The sequence below is a fragment of the Hyperolius riggenbachi genome, chromosome 5 (genome assembly GCF_040937935.1).
Source record: "Hyperolius riggenbachi isolate aHypRig1 chromosome 5, aHypRig1.pri, whole genome shotgun sequence".
NCBI lineage: Eukaryota > Metazoa > Chordata > Amphibia > Anura > Hyperoliidae > Hyperolius > Hyperolius riggenbachi.
The window spans coordinates 203,945,122-203,961,359 of record NC_090650.1 but is presented as its reverse complement, the minus strand read 5'-3'; the positions used below and the strand labels follow the sequence as shown (position 1 = coordinate 203,961,359).

Below are 16,238 nucleotides of genomic sequence, written 5' to 3'. Positions count from 1 at the left end.
AATATACAATGGGCTCTATTAAAAAAACTTATGACATGACTTATTTATCACCTAATTGATAAAAATAACCTTTCAGCACATTTATAAGCAAAATAATCACTCAAAGTAAGTTGTGCCTGATTAACTTAGTTTCAATATTACTTTTATTACCTTAATTATATTATAATATATTTTTGCTCTTTAGGCGCTTAACCACTTAAGGACCACAGGCTTACACCCCCCTAGTGACCAGGCTATTTTTTACAATTCAGGCCACTGCAGCTTTAAGGGCTCACTGCAGGGCCGTAGAACTCAGCACGCAAGTGATTTCCCACCCACCAACAGAGATTTCTGTTGGTGGGCTCTGATCGCTCCCTCAATGTTTATTCATTGTTTTATTTGTGCATTTTTTTGTAATAAATGTCCCTATTGTTTTGTTATTTTTATATATCCCCTTCCTCCCTGCACCCGCCAGCCAACCATAGCAATCGGCTCTCATAGACATCAGCCTATGAGCGCCGATCACTCACTAATGCTGGGCATACATGGGTCGATCCGGCGGCCGATTAGCCGCCGGATCAAGCCCCGCCGCGTCCCCGCTCGTCCGCTCCTAATCAGCCGCTCGATTCCCCGCTATTGTCCGCCGGCGGGGATCGAGAGGGGAATCTATCCGGCAGGTCATCGGACCTGTCGGATATTATCAATCGAGCCACCAGGCTCGATTGATAAGCCTGCCCAGTATGCCGTGTATGCCCAGCATAAGCCTCCCAAGGGGACAGCCGAGTGATAAACAAAGGTACATTCTGCACTAGAAATACTCTGAAATTGTGAATAAAGTCCCTTTATCTTTCCTCCTGTTTCAACTCAGTCTGAATACGCAGCATCTCCCCACAACTAAGTTGAATGGGGAAATGCTGCCTATTAAGACACCAGAATGCTGTCTGAATTGCATGATGGTGCAATTCTAGATGGCATGGAGCATTTTTTTTGTAGCACGCATCCAAATTGCTACAGCCTTGCATGGTACGGCTATAGTGATTCTGCTGTGGCTTTTTAGCAGTACGGGTGATTCAGAAACAGATGCGGGACCCAGTGGAAATAAGCCCTTTTTCTGTACAACAAGTTTAAAAAATATAGAATTGTGTAATCTGTGTAATTGAGCTTGTCAAACAGCTTTTGGTATTTTCCCCCATGAAAAGTAAATAGAAGGCATAACTCTGTCATCTGCCAGAGGAAACAATGCTGATAAGGTTTTAGTGCTGGAAAATTCAAAGGGTCATTACTTTATTTTGCAGCTGAATGAAGCAGATACTATTAATAAAAATATGAGACTCATTTCTAAGTTACTAATGTTAGTACTACACAAACTTATTTATCTCATAAGTTAATTTTCACTTTAGTTTTGCTTTCTAGTTGTTTGTCCTGACACTAATAGAATAATTGAAAGGGGAATTCTATTAGTGAATTCATGTTAATCCTGCTGCTGAAATGTTTACATTTTACAACTGAGCTGTGCTATTGATTATTTTAGAATCAAACACTTGCCTTGGGCTGGAATATAATCTGGTAGTGATGCGATGGTCAATGAGGTGCTAACATTTCAGACTGGTGTGCAAATTGTATACAGCATGAAATTGGGAAAATCCAAATTGGGAGGAAATTTGTTGGCTTAATTCTAAACTGCGTGCAATTTGCATCAAATGGTATGCAAGAAAGAAGAATTTGCGTTTCATTGATCATATCTAATGACCAGAGGTAACTGAGTGTAGAGATGTACTGCAGACTTCCACTTTTACTTGTGGGAAGGACATTTTTCATAAACTGGGAAAAACATCCAGGAAATGCAGACTGTCAGGTTTTTCCATTCGGTTTCTATAAGAGTAAGCATTCACAGTTCCCTTTTTTGTGACCTCAATACTAATACACATTCAGAAGCCTTGCAAGTTCAAAAAGCAGAAATGCTTGCCAGTCATGTGGTTTGTTAGATAACCTTCTGAGAAAAAATGGTGCTTTAGTTGCTGTTTACAGCTGCTTAGACATAGACAAACTGCCAACAAGCTATGCATGCATTTATAAAAAAAAACATATCTCAGCTAACATACGTTTAACACATTGCTATGGATTCTCCTGGGTTTGAAAGAGGTCAAGGAGGGTTTACACTTACGACGTTTGGGAATCGCACGTTATTTTCCTGCACACCGCGTTTCCTGCACACAGAGTTCATCTCCGTTACATTTCACGCGGTTAAACTACATAGAGAATGATTTCAAGGGGATAACCCTACGTGGTATGATGGAAAATGGTGCATGTAAGTAAGTTGGATATTTTCCCTGCAGGCGAGAACCACATTTAAATGCAAATGAGCTCACTGATCAACATGGACTAGCACATAAAATGCAATTCCTCATGCGGGACAAACATGTGCATCCTCTCAAGTGAGAACCCTGCCTAAGTAGTCACATTACTTTAAAGCTATTTGGTAAATAAACCAGGACTTGCCTGATAAAGCATAACTAATGTTTCCAAAAACAAAAATCACCAGGCAAAGCTGGGACAGAAAATGATAGGACCACTGTACACAGTCCCATCACCATTTGGCTTACAGATTCTGCTCTCGCTCATTGTACTAAAGGTACATGTACTTCCTGTTGATAGTGATTGGGAATAGGACTGCTGTAAGCTGAACAGAAATGGTTCTCATTGCAGTCCTGTCATTCTTCATGACAACACGTTTGTTTTGCCTCAACTCAGTTCAGCATCTTTTAAAGGAAACATCCGAGCCAAACCCCCCCAGATCTACTTACCTTTTGATCACCTGATAAGAGACACCTGGCAGAACACCTAGCCAACCTTGTCCACTGCTCTTTGTTTCAAAGATGGAATGCAAGTATTTAGGAGAATTTGAGCAAAATGGAAGTGTAGCAAACGTTAACACTACTAGCTGTAAAATTTTAAAATGCCAAGTGTTTATTCAATAATCAGTTTAAACTTTGTCTTACAGGTAAAGATATACATTTTTGCTGATGACCTTCAATTTCTTAATCCTCTGTGGCAAATGTGGTTCCCTGTGCAGATGACAAAGCAAGACATGACTCAAGTCACACCGTGCCTGCCTCTCTTCCACAGCTTTGTGCTTCAAACTACGCCTCCTTGCAAACACAACAAAAATACAGCCTATTAAAAATGAAATAAAAGTCAATAATCATCAAACTCTAGTTAGGTGCCTGATCTGATGTAAATAGCATTTGTTTCTGAACATTTATCTGAGATTGTTCATTAACTTACCCTCATTCAACAAAAACCATCTTCCTAAAGTCCTGGTAAGGAGATGTTTGAGGTATACACATTCATGTGGGCAGCTGGAAATGACTGTTCATGTCTGACTTCAGTTTAATTGTCCTACTTTAATTTTTGGTATGACTCACAACAACATAAATATGCTGTCACTACTAAGAAATATCGTTTGGATTTGTACAAAGAGCTTGAAGGCATTTATCAACAAAGAATACATTTGCATATTCAATTTTTTAACCAGAATAACTAGCATATCACAAGCGTATGCCCTCTTATGTTATTGTAAATGGCTGGAAAACATCCAATGCATATTATTGATATTATTGTTGAAGCTATCAATGTTGATCTACATAGCACTGACCTAGTTCTTTAACCAGCCATACTTTACCACCAAGAACCGACATTGCTAATTACTTAATGTCGTTTGCGGGTTTATTGTGTTGCTGGTGGAAACAAAATCTTTGCCCAATTAGACATTTGTTTAATTAAATGTCTAATTGGGCAAAACAATTGTATAGTGTATGGCCAACTTTAGAAACTGTAGAAGGTGAGACCATGAAGAGGTGAGGTCATCATTCTGGCCATAAACCATCAGATATATTTTAAATGAGAGCTGTCAGATCAATAAAATGAACCAAAAGCTGTGAAGTGTGAGGGTTCTCCTCATTGTACATATTTTCAGAAATGATTTAAGAAATAAAAAAGAAATAAGAAATAAAAAATGTAAAGTTGAGAAATACTTACATAATTTAAGTGTTCATTCAAATTACAATATAATATATATATATATATATATATATATATATATATATATATATATATATATATATATATTGTATTTTAACAATATTTACATATATGAATGGCAAGGGAAGCTTTATGAAGAAAACTTTTTCTTAAAGCATATTTCAAAATTTCAATGTATTTTAAAACAATATGTGGTACTTGTGTATTAGCCCATTGACATAACAGCTGATTCGACAGCGGCTGTGGGGGAGCTACAGGGGGTTAGGGCTCATTTCCACTACTGCAGAAACCAGGCCAAATCTGCAGAGTTTCCCTGAGGCAAATCACGTGGGGGAACTCTGCCATAAGAGATAATGCTGCCGCCATCCGAATCGCTTGCCTTAGCAATTCGGCCAACACTGCAGTATCTTTCCATGCGGGTGGAATCCCATAGCCATGCGTGTCACAGCTTTCGGGATTCGGCTGTGTACTCGAACAAGGAAGTGCCGCTGCGCATCTCACAGGATACACGGCGGCTAGTGGAAATGGGCCCTTAGTGTTAGACAGAGGAGTGGAGAGGTCAGTGTTAGGCAGAGAAGAGGTCAGTGGAGAGCAGATGTTAGTGTGAGGTATTGGAGAGGGAAGGTTAGTCTGATGGAGTTCTCTTTCCACTGCTAATAGCAGCAGCTGTTGGATCAGCTGTCAGCCAATAAGCTGTTAGGCCTGGAACCCACTAGCAGTGCTTTTTCTAAGGGCCTGTTTCCACCACATGCAGATTGGATGCAGAATGGATGCAGAAAAACGGACTCCAATGAATGCTTATGGGTCTGTTTCCACTAAAAGCGATTTTTCTGATGCAGATTTTCCCATAGGCATTCATTGCAGTCAGTTTTTCTGCATCAATTCTGCATCCAATCTGCGTGTATTGGAAATAGGCCCCGAACGATTGTGATTTGAAAATCTCTTGCTAATGTAATACTGTGTGCGATCCTACTTGAGAGATGGCATTGTTAAAAATGACCCATGGCATTGCATTAGCAAGAGCTTTATAAATCACAAGTGCTTAGAAAAGCACTGCTATTGGGTCCCAGGCCTTAGGGTGATATGAAAGTACCCAGTGGGCATTAAGCAGGATATTTTTAAATTTGTAATTTTGCCATCATGACTTTTTTTTGTAATTAAGCCTGTAAAGATTGAAAATAGTGATGGGCTCAAGAGTAGTTACGAGTAGTTACTTACTCGAATTCGTGATTCAAATGAGGCTTAATTGCCTCAGCTGTGTGCATGGGAGACCTATGTCTTGCACGTGGCCTATGGGACGCGTTGCAAGACTCACTAGCGCACTTCCTCTTTCCGGCTTGTGAGGGATATGTGAGGGAGCAGGCTGGTTTTGTAGTTTTCTGGTTGAACTCGATGGACGTATGTTTGGGAGACAACGGAATTCTGGGTAATAAACCCCCATAGTTACATAGTTATTTGGGTTGAAAAAGACATACGTCCATCGAGTTCAACCAGAGAACACAGCTGAGGCAATTAAGCCTAATTTGAATCACGAATTCGAGTAGGTAACTACTCGTGAGCCCATCACTAACTGGAAAGATCTCTAGGAACCTTGTCAGAAATGGTAACGTATCTTTAACAATGGTGGACAGTTTTCATTTATGTACAGTTAGTTACCTATGGAATGTTCACAAAAAAAGCAACATAATTACAATTTCTAGACAATTTCATGCTGCATTAGAACAATTGTTGCTGAATATGAAGTCAAATTCTAAACCATGTAGGCTTTGTTGATAGTAGTCAATATGTATTGTACCGGGTTTTGAAATGTGCATGTAGATAGAAACACTTATGTTCATGTTGTAATGCTGATCCTCTGATTGCACATTACTTTGGATATGCAGATCAGTTGTTCTGCATTGTCCTCAGACTTGTCGGATCTGCTTACTTCTCCCTGGTGTGTGATTTACAAAGTGTCTCAGCCAGAAAATCAGCATTTTATCCAGTAAACTAACATTTTTAAGATGTCAGCAAAGAAAACTTCCACATTTCTATTGCAATGAGTGCTTTTTAAGCAATGTGCCCACACTACCTCTTCTATACTATATATACTATATACAATACAAAGTTGACCCATGTTTGTAAACAGAAAAAGTGCTAATTAGAAAATTGTAACTTGTTAAGAAATGTAATTAAGAAATATAATTTTGATTCAAACTATCAATAATATACTCATATTTTAAATTGTTTACAAGCCAATAAGATAAATACATCATAACTCAAATAATCCAGTATTTATTAAAAAAACGAACAAAAAAACACTTGATTGTACATGTTTGTAAACATAGATTATTATGTATTATACATTTTTGCAACATATGGAATAAAATTAATTTAAATAACTTTTGTCTTGTCTTCCTAGAAATTAATAAATAAAAAGGATGTGCATTTTTTTTCATAGAATGGGGTGAATTGTCAATATTTTAGACACAGATCCAGTTGTACATTACAGCTGTAAAATTATTATTATTTATCTTACAACAAGTTCAGCTGTGTTTCAAGCCACAGCTGACTGTACACATTCCTTTTTGAAAGAAACATATTTATATATTTTACCTACCCTAAGGTTAAGGTAGATCGGATCTGCATGCATACCGTATATCCTTTTCACTAAGGAAAGATCTTCCATGATCAATACTTACATTTACCCCACCACCACATATAGACATGTCTGTAGCTGGTAAGAATCCCTTCCACATAGCTACATGTTTTCTTCACATAGCATGCACTAAGTCATAGTGAATTTCTCAAGTTCTTCAATAAGTTGTAGGGATGAATAATCTCCATGAAGAGAAAACAGAAACTTGAACATTTGCTATCCTACAATACAGGGAAAACTGAAACTAAGGCTCACAAAAGTTCCCTTTTGCACCTCTGTGTTTGTGTAAAGCTGCATGCCCCATACATTAACATCTGAAAATCATAAAATGCCAGAGAAATACATTCTGTGCCTCACTTTATTCACCACTTTAGTGAGAAGATTATCATACATGTTAAAGGGTTAAATAACACCAGATACTATTCCTTATCTAATGCAATAACCTAAGGGTCTTATTTGCTGTTACTACATTTAAGAGAAACTTTAATGAATATACACTAAAAAATACAATTTCTTATTTTGTACAATAATCATTTATGTATTATTTACTTGCTTGCCCAGTGTAAAATCTTTCTTCACCCTGATTTACAAACTTAATTTGTCACAGATGGTGGCATCCTTACTGCTGCCATAGCGCATCACTGCGGAATGTGTGTTCCGAAGTGAGCAGAGATAACACCTGGTCTCAGAGAGTGCACTAGGAGAAGGCTTTGTGACATAGCTCAGGCTGAGCATCACTGGTGGGGCGGGGTTACATACCAATGCACAACAATATATAGATACAAGATGCTTTAGTAATGCTGAAACCAACATAAAAGTGGGTAGTATCCTGTAATGTCATTACAGTACCTCTTTAAGCAACTTTTTTTTGCCATATTTTTCTTGATTATGGAAGTAAGAGGGCCATGGCACTGTATGCCTTACCCATGGAAGCACATCAGATATTCACAAGGTGATTCCTGACCATGGCTGTGTAGCTTTATTTACATGAATTTTGTCAGGGAAGAGAACAATCCTACTAGGTTAAATACTTTTTATACTATTTATTTTTTACATTTTCATTGAAAACAAAAGATTCCCCAGGCTTTAAAGCCAATGGGTACCGCAAATAAAAAAAAAAAGTCAGATACTCACCTAAGGAGAGGGAAGGCTCGGTCCTAATGAGCCTTCCCTCTCCTCTCCCGGTGCCCTCGGTGCTGCGCTGGCTCCCCCGTTCGCGTCCGCCGCCGCAGGGACTTCGAAGGTCTTCGGGAGCACTCGGGCTTCCGATGACGGGCCGCTCCATACTACGTACGCGCAAGCGCGTCATAGAGGGCGCTCGCGCATGCGTAGTATGGAGCGGCCGCGTCCAGTGCTCCCGAAGGCTTCCGAAAGCTCCCTTCGGCATGCGGAAGTGGCAGTATTTGACCGAACTGGTCGAATACTGCCACGGGGGATCCTGCGCGGGACCGGGCAGCGGGAGAGGAGAGGGAAGGCTCATTAGGACCGAGCCTTCCCTCTCCTTAGTTGAGTATCTGACTTTTTCTTTTTTAAACCGGTAAACATTCACTTTAATCCCCTAATCAATCATGGAGGTTGGGAGTCAAGAGGGCGAGGCTTGTGAGTGACACACTACTCTACCAGTCAATACAAACCCACATGGGTTTCAGCTTTACCTTGTATGGTGTGGGGGATGGAAAAACCACCTCTTCTTGCAAAGCTATGTTCAGGACTTACTTCTGTGGCTCCTGAAAATGGGTAGGTCAAATGAATTAAGTCAAATTAAGTCCTTAGACTTAAGGTGGCATATGGCCACACTAAAGGGACATTCAGGTAACCACACTACTAAATGGGTAAAAGTGCTCATACCTGATCCCTTATCTATTTACCCAAAGAGATAAAAACTATGATTTCTATGAAAATTGCTACTGCAGTGTATATTAATATTCCACAAGACTTTTTGTTATGTAATGTTTTTAAAACATATCTTTCTACTTCAGTTTTTATCCTGCTTTGAATAAGCAAAACTAACTGAAATTGCACTTCCCTGTAAGCCTGGATTCCATACTTTCTTAGTGTAGTACGGACAGCCTAGAAAATGTCCCCTTTTCTAAAGGAGTACCTTTTTGTACAGAGCAGAAGCTTGTTACTGTTTTTTTCACATGCTTGCTAGCATTTTTTTTTTCATTAGATATAGGATTTTCTATCAGCGATGAAATAAGAAAATGTTTTAAAATGTATTTTTTTAATCTTTAAAATTGAGTATACCAAATAAACAACAACCCAAAATTAATCTGTGATCCTTAAACATGTAATATATCGTTAACACAAATGGCTGCTTCTCTCTCAAATTACTAATTTGCTAGGTATTTTTGGTGGGAAAATAGCTCATAATAATGCTTCACTGCACACTGATAGCACTTTTATAACTTGACAATAACATAATTTTCGATCATGGCTTTAGTGGTTGACAAGGTGTTCCTGCTCTACATATGTCACAGTGCTTTATGCAGAATGCATCATTGACCATGTTTCATTCTAGAACACTAACAGAGTAACTAAGCAGCTCAGGGTGACTCAGAACCACTAGGAAAGTATTGGGGACAAAAAGAGACCAAGAAGCCCTACTACTAAAAACAACGCTCAATGTAATTTGCCTTCTTAGAACAGAAGGTATTTGTGATAATTCTGCTTTCAGTAAGCAACTGTGGTTACCCACAATGCATCATTACTGAATATGCAAATTATCTCCTTATGTCCTTAAAGCCAGGCTTACATCCAGAACCACTGGTGTATAGCAAACCTATAGCTTATTAAAATTTACAGAGCCACATCAACCCAACATGCAGACAGCCTGTTTTGGACTTTTGGTCATCATCAGTGCATGGCAGGATTTAATATGGCTCTATAGGATAGAATTTGGACCAGTACAACAGAATATCCAAGCTGTTTGGGGTGTCCCAGAACCACTAGGAAAGTATAGTGGACTTAATACTAAAAAATGAACAGTGGCATTGCCATATATGGGCATTCATTTGACAGTTTTTCTGGGTGGAAACTGTGGCAGTATAAAATGGGCCTCTAAAAAAACCCAACCTAGAACTTACCCTCTGACACTGAATTTAACATATGACATTGAACTTAGCCTATGTGGACCGACCATATAGGTGATTCTAAAGCTAGGAAGACATCACTAGCAGGGAATCCCTGCAATGCAATTAACAGTACATGGTATGGCATCACTAGCTGATGACAATCTGTGGTGAAAATCTCTACTGCATTTTAGCAAAGTCTGGCTAGCTTTCAAACAGAGTTGTAACTAGACTTAATAGGGCTCCCCCTGCAAAAATGATAGCACGGGACTCCCTTGGTCCCCAAACCCTATGCGGGTCATGTTATCGGGAGCTAGTGTATGGCAACAGAGGGTGTTTTGCTGTGAAGCAGTATCTGAAAGCAGGAAAAAATGACAAACACTCCCGCTACTTTGCATGGTGGGAGGAGGTGGCGGTGATGGTTTGGGAGGGAGGGAGGAGGAGGGGCCCCCAAAGCCTCTGGGCACCCCTGCAATGGCAGGGGTCGCTGGGGTGATTGTTAAGCCCATGCTTGCAAAGATTTTCAGGGAGCTGCGGTCCTTACTTTAACTTTTAGATTTATGTCCCTTCTGTGCTCTCTATACAAATTGTAATGCAAGTCAGTTTATAAGCGACCTAAACTTTATATGGTTAAAGTCCATTGACTGTACTGGTTTTCAAACTTATTTCCTGCTGCTGTGATGAACGGGTTGATCTTCTTTTAAAAGAACAATTTAAATGCCGTCTGAATTTTGTCCCCAGCAAGGCATACAGAAATGGATTCACACAGCAATGGATGAATAGAATCACTTGAGAGACATGGAAAATATACAGTACAGCACTGTTACAACCTACAAACAAATCAATTTGCTTTTGAAACAGAAGAATCATAATTAAGTTGTATGGAGTCCAGCAAAGGAAAAACATCATAGCAATGATTGCTATAACTTTTTGAACTCTTGATTTTCTTCTTATATTGCACTTGGCCAGTTTTAGCCATATCCCAGTATAGCAAATTATTAAGATTGCTAAAGGGCAAAGGAAAAAGAGGACAAAGTGTTTATAATGTCCTACAGTAAGCCACCATTGTGAATGATCATCAGCACGAATAGCACAAACTGTAGCCCAGCCATTGTTGCTCACTGTGTAAATGAGTAGATCAGGAATGCTTAAAATAATACTAAGTAACCAAGAGGCACAGCTTATACAAACTGCAAATCTAACACTTATTGTTGAGGTTGTGCACCAAGAGTGGACTATGGTTAAGTACTGATCAATTGTCATCAGGGTAATAAAAATGACAAAGCTTTGGAAACCAATGTGAAAAGCAGCTGTTTGGATTTTACATATTGCTTCTCCAAGGCGCCAATCATCATAATAAGAGATTGCAAGGAAGGGCAACGTAAAGGAAAACACTAAATCAGAGATGACCAGGTTTAAGAAGAAAATATTAGTGACCGACTGAAATGTTTCCAGCTTCACCAGAATAACAAAAATGACACCATTACCAATCATGCTGATGCAGAACAGTACATAAAAAAGTATTGTTAAGAATGATTCCATTTCGATTCGTTCACATATTGGCAATGGTTGAATCGTGCCGTAACTGTCGCCGTAATCCCATGTAGATGGCGTGTATTCAATGACTTCCTCCATTCTCACTGAAGGAAAAGAAACAAAGTCATGAAAAGAAACTGAAAAGACTTGATATGTATGTAATAAATTACCCAAATTATAAACATTTCACCTTGCATCTCAAGGACACTGAAAAATATAGTTTTGCAAAAGTGTGTGAATTAAAGATAATGATGTGACAGACTCTTGGCACCACTCATGGACAGAAGGACTTGCAATCCTTTAGTTTGTTGGTTCTTAACCTATGCAGCTGCTTATTTAATCACTTCCCCACCACAGGTTATTTCCCCTTAAAGGGAGTCTGAAATCAGAATAAAAATAAAAAACAGATACTCACCTAAGGAGAGGGAAGGCTCTGGGTCCTATAGAGCCTTCCCGTTCCTATCCTGGTCCTGTCATTCCTGTGCTGGCTCCACCTTTAGCAGCTTCCAACCGATAAGTTGGAGACTGCTCTCTCTTCTGCTGCAGGAGGCTTCGGCAGTCTTTGGGAGCCTGAGTACTCCCGAAGACGGCCGCTCTGTACTGCTCTGTCGCACCCTTGCGCAGTTACGGAGCGGCCTGTATCCGGCCAATTGGAGGCTGCTAATGGGTAAGCCAGCGCGGGAATGAAGGGACCAGGGGAGGAATGGGAAGGCTCTATAGCACCCAGAGCCTTCCTCTCCTTAGGAAAGTATCTGTTTTTTTTAATTTTTATTCTGGATTCAGACGCACTTTAAAAACCAGAGCAATTTTAACACATCATGCTCCTCCCATTCATTTGCCAATAACTTTATCCCTACTTATCACACCATAATGATCTATACATCATTTTTAGGCTGTGTTTGGGTGGTAAATTTTGCTAAGAATTATTTTATTTTACATGCATTTTAACCACTTGAGGACTGCAGTGCTAAACTCCCCTCCCCCCCCCCTAGTGACCAGGCCATTTTTAGCAAAATTGGCCACTGCAGTTTTAAGGCCAAGCTGCAGGGCCACACAACACAGCACACAAGTGATTCCTCCCCACTAACAAAGCTCTCTGTTGGTGGGGTCTGATCGCTCCCCCATGTTTATTTTTTTTTATAATAAATGTTATTGTTTGTTTGTTTTTTAAAAACCCAGTTTCTTTAAATTTCTTCCCTCCCCACAGCCAGCCAATTATGGCGATCGGCTGTCATAGGCTTCTGCCTATGAGAGCCGATTGCTCTCTTGTCCCCCAGGGGGACAGCCGTGTCACACGGCTGTCCCCAGTGCAGCGCTGCTGCTGATCGCAGCGCTGCACCTTGTAAATAGACGGCGATCACGCCGTCTAACAGTCTCACAAGACTGAAGGCGGGGCGGAGCTCCGCCCCCAAACAGGAGATGCGCGCGCATCCTGCACGCAATCTCCTGCAAAACAGAGCCCCAGGACTTTATGCCAATTGGCGTTAGGCGGTCCTGGGGCTGCCGTCGCGGCCACGCCCATTGGCGTGACGCGGTCGTCAGAAGGTTAAAGGGAAGAAGAAAAAAAAATAATTTCTCAGTTTTCAGCCATTACAGTTTTAATATAAAATGCGCTACGATAGATAAAACCCACACATTTTATTTGCCCATTTGTTCCAGTTATTACAAGATTTAAATTATGTTCCTAGCACAATGTATGGCGACAATATTTTATTTGGAAATAAAGCTGTATTTCTTTCTTTATACTATATCAGTAATTAAAAACCTTTATTTGCAAAAATAGTGACCTTTATGACATAAATATTAAAAAAGCTGAGTCCCTAAGGTAACTATTTATGATTTTTTTAATGCTATCACTTTTTTGACCTTGCCAAAGTTTCAGTTTGTATTACACCTCTGCTTCCTGCTGTGCTTTCATAACCTGTTCCCAATATTCTGATCTTGATCTATTGATATACTGTATGTTTGTATTTTTGAATATTAGTAGCTAAAGAATTAGCCTTAACATGCAGTGGGATTCAGCAGGGCAACAATTCTAAAAAGGGTTATGGGGCACAGACTTATTATAATGGTGAGTTATAGGGACCATGCTTATTATATAGGGGCCATGCTTATTATATACTCGTACATGTCCCCACCTAGATTTATTCAGTTTTCTTTCTAACTACAACGACATAGAATAAACTGTTTACCGGGCACTGGATAAGCACCTCAGTGCGATCTGCAGCACATTGAAGAGAGGGAGCAGGTCCACAAGCGTCGTGAGGGGGGGGCTGGGAGTGCGAACCGCACCAGGAGGGGTGACACCGGCCACTCTGAGCGCTGAGGGAGGGGGGTGCTGTAATGGAGGGGGGAGTCAGCCGCGGGGAGGGCAGCCCGTGACCTCTCCCTCCCTTCCTCTCCCCGAGCTGCCCTCCATGCTCCCCCCTCCGACTGCTGAACTAGTGCAGGGAAGCGCTTTAAATAGTCACTCACCTCCCTGGTTCCAAACGCTGCTCAATTGCCGCTGGTCTTCTCCTCTGCATAGACGCTTATACACACGCTGCATCCTGTTTAGAGGTCGGGCTACCCTCCCCGCGGCTGACTCCCCCCTCCATTATGGGGGGGGCACGACACCTACCTACCTACCTATACTGAGAGGCAGCTACCTATCTAACCTATGCTGGGGGGCAGCTACCTAACCTATACTGGGGGCAGCTACCTATCTAACTTATACTGGGGGCACCTACCTAATCTAACCTATACTGGGGGGCAGCTATCTAACCTATACTGGGGGGGCAGCTACCTAACCTATACTGGGGCACCTACCTAATCTAACCTACACTGGGGGGCAGCTACCAATCTAAACTATACTGGGGGGCAGCTACCTATCTAATGTATACGGGGGCAGCTACCTACAGTGGGTTGCAAAAGTATTCGGCCCCCTTGAAGTTTTACACGTTTTGTCATATTACTGCCACAGACATGAATCAATTTTATTGGAATTCCACATGAAAGGCCAACACAAAGTGGTGTACACATGAGAAGTGGAACGAAAATCATACATGATTCCAAACATTTTTTACAAATAAATAACTGCAAAGTGGTGTGCGCATAATTATTCGGCCCCCTTTGATCTGAGTGCAGTCAGTTGCCTATAGACATTGCCTGATGAGTGCTAATGACTAAATAGAGTGCACCTGTGTGTAATCTACTGTCAGTACAAATACAGCTGCTCTGTGAGGGCCTCAGAGGTTGTCTAAGAGAATATTGGGAGCAACAACACCGTGAAGTCCAAAGAAAGAACAAGACAGGTCAGGGATCAAGTTATTGAGAAATTTAAAGCACGCTTAGGCTACAAAAAGATTTCCAAAGCCTTGATCATCCCAAGGAGCACTGTTCAAGCGATCATTCAGAAATGGAAGGAGTATGGCACAACTGTAAAACTACCAAGACAAGGCCATCCACCTAAACTCACAGGCCGAACAAGGAGAGCGCTGATCAGAAATGCAGTCAAGAGGCCCATGGTGACTCTGGACGAGCTGCAGAGATCTACAGCTCAGGTGGGAGACTCTGTTCATAGGACAACTATTAGTCATGCACTGTACAAAGTTGGCCTTTATGGAAGAGTGGCAAGAAGAAAGGCATTGTTAACAGAAAGCATAAGAAGTCCCATTTGCAGTTTGCCACAAGCCATCTGGGAGACACAGCAACCATGTGGAAGAAGGCTCTCTGGTCGGATGAGACCAAAATGGAACTTTTTGGCCAAAATGCAAAACGCTGTGTGGCAGAAAACTAACACTGCACATCACTCTGAACACACCATCCCCACTGTCAAATATGGTGGTGGCAGCATCTTGCTCGGGGGGTGCATCTCTTCAGCAGGGACAGGGAAGCTGGTCAGAGTTTATGGGAAGATGGATGGAGCCAAATACAGGGCAAACGTGGAAGAAAACCTCTTGGAGACTGCAAAAGACTTGAGACTGGGGCAGAGGTACACCTTCCAGCAGGACAATGACCCTAAACATAAAGCCAGGGCAACAATGGAATGGTTTAAAACAAAACACATCTATGTGTTAGAATGGCCCAGTCAAAGTCCAGATCTAAATCCAATCGAGAATCTGTGGCAAGATCTAAAAACTGCTGTTCACAAATGCTGTCCATCTAATCTGACTGAGCTGGAGCTGTTTTGCAAAGAAGAATGGGCAAGGATTTTAGTCTCTAGATGTGCAAAGCTGGTAGAGACATACCCTAAAAGACTGGCAGCTGTAATTGCAGCAAAAGGTGGTTCTACAAAGTATTGACTCACGGGGCCGAATAATTACGCACACCCCACTTTGCAGTTATTTATTTGTAAAAAAAATGTTTGGAATGATGTATGATTTTTGATCCACTTCTCACATGTACACCACTTTGTATTGGTCTTTCACGTGGAATTCCAATAAAATTGATGCATGTTTGTGGCAGTAATGTGACAAAATGTGGAAAACTTCAAGGGGGCCGGACTATTTTGCAACCCACTGTATCTAACTTATACTGGGGGGAAGCTACCGATCTAACCTATACTGGGGGGAAGCTACCTATCTAACCTATAGTGGGGGCAGCTACCTATCTAACCTATACTGGGGGGCAGCTAGCTATCTAACCTATACTGGGGGCAGCTACCTATCTAACCTATATTGGAGGCACCTACCTACCTAACCTATACTGGGGGGCAGCTACCTATGTAATCTATACTGGGGGTGCCTACCTACCTATCTAACCTATACTGGGGGCACCTACTTATCTAACCTGTATTGAGGGCACCTACCTACCTAGCTAGCTAGCCTATACTGGTGGCAACTATACTGGCTACCTATATTGGAGGCACCTACTTAACTAACCTATACTGGGGGCACCTACTTATCTAACCTATGCTGGAGGCAACTATTCTGGCTACCTATATTAGCCCACTGCCTTACTGTTACACAGTTACATTACAGTTAGCTCCGCCC

General features: G+C 41.1%; 2 protein-coding genes across 6 annotated transcripts in view; one reads left to right on the top strand and one right to left on the bottom strand.

The window, feature by feature from the left end:
• SLC9A3 (solute carrier family 9 member A3) overlaps window positions 1-3,189 on the top strand; it is a 178,622-nt gene extending 175,433 nt beyond the window's left edge. For both annotated transcript variants that reach the window (XM_068236599.1, XM_068236598.1), the window contains exon 17: window positions 2,981-3,189. The gene's annotated coding sequence lies outside the window, so the exon portion shown is untranslated. The remainder of the gene's footprint in view (window positions 1-2,980) is intronic.
• Window positions 3,190-8,943: 5,754 nt separating this feature from the next.
• Window positions 8,944-16,238, bottom strand: part of LOC137517560 (C-C chemokine receptor type 8-like) — a 28,445-nt gene continuing 21,150 nt past the window's right edge. For all 4 annotated transcript variants that reach the window (XM_068234563.1, XM_068234561.1, XM_068234562.1 and 1 more), the window contains one exon: window positions 8,944-11,369. In XM_068234563.1, the coding sequence (XP_068090664.1) occupies window positions 10,360-11,364 (1,005 nt within the window). In that variant the 5' untranslated portion in view covers window positions 11,365-11,369 and the 3' untranslated portion in view covers window positions 8,944-10,359. The remainder of the gene's footprint in view (window positions 11,370-16,238) is intronic.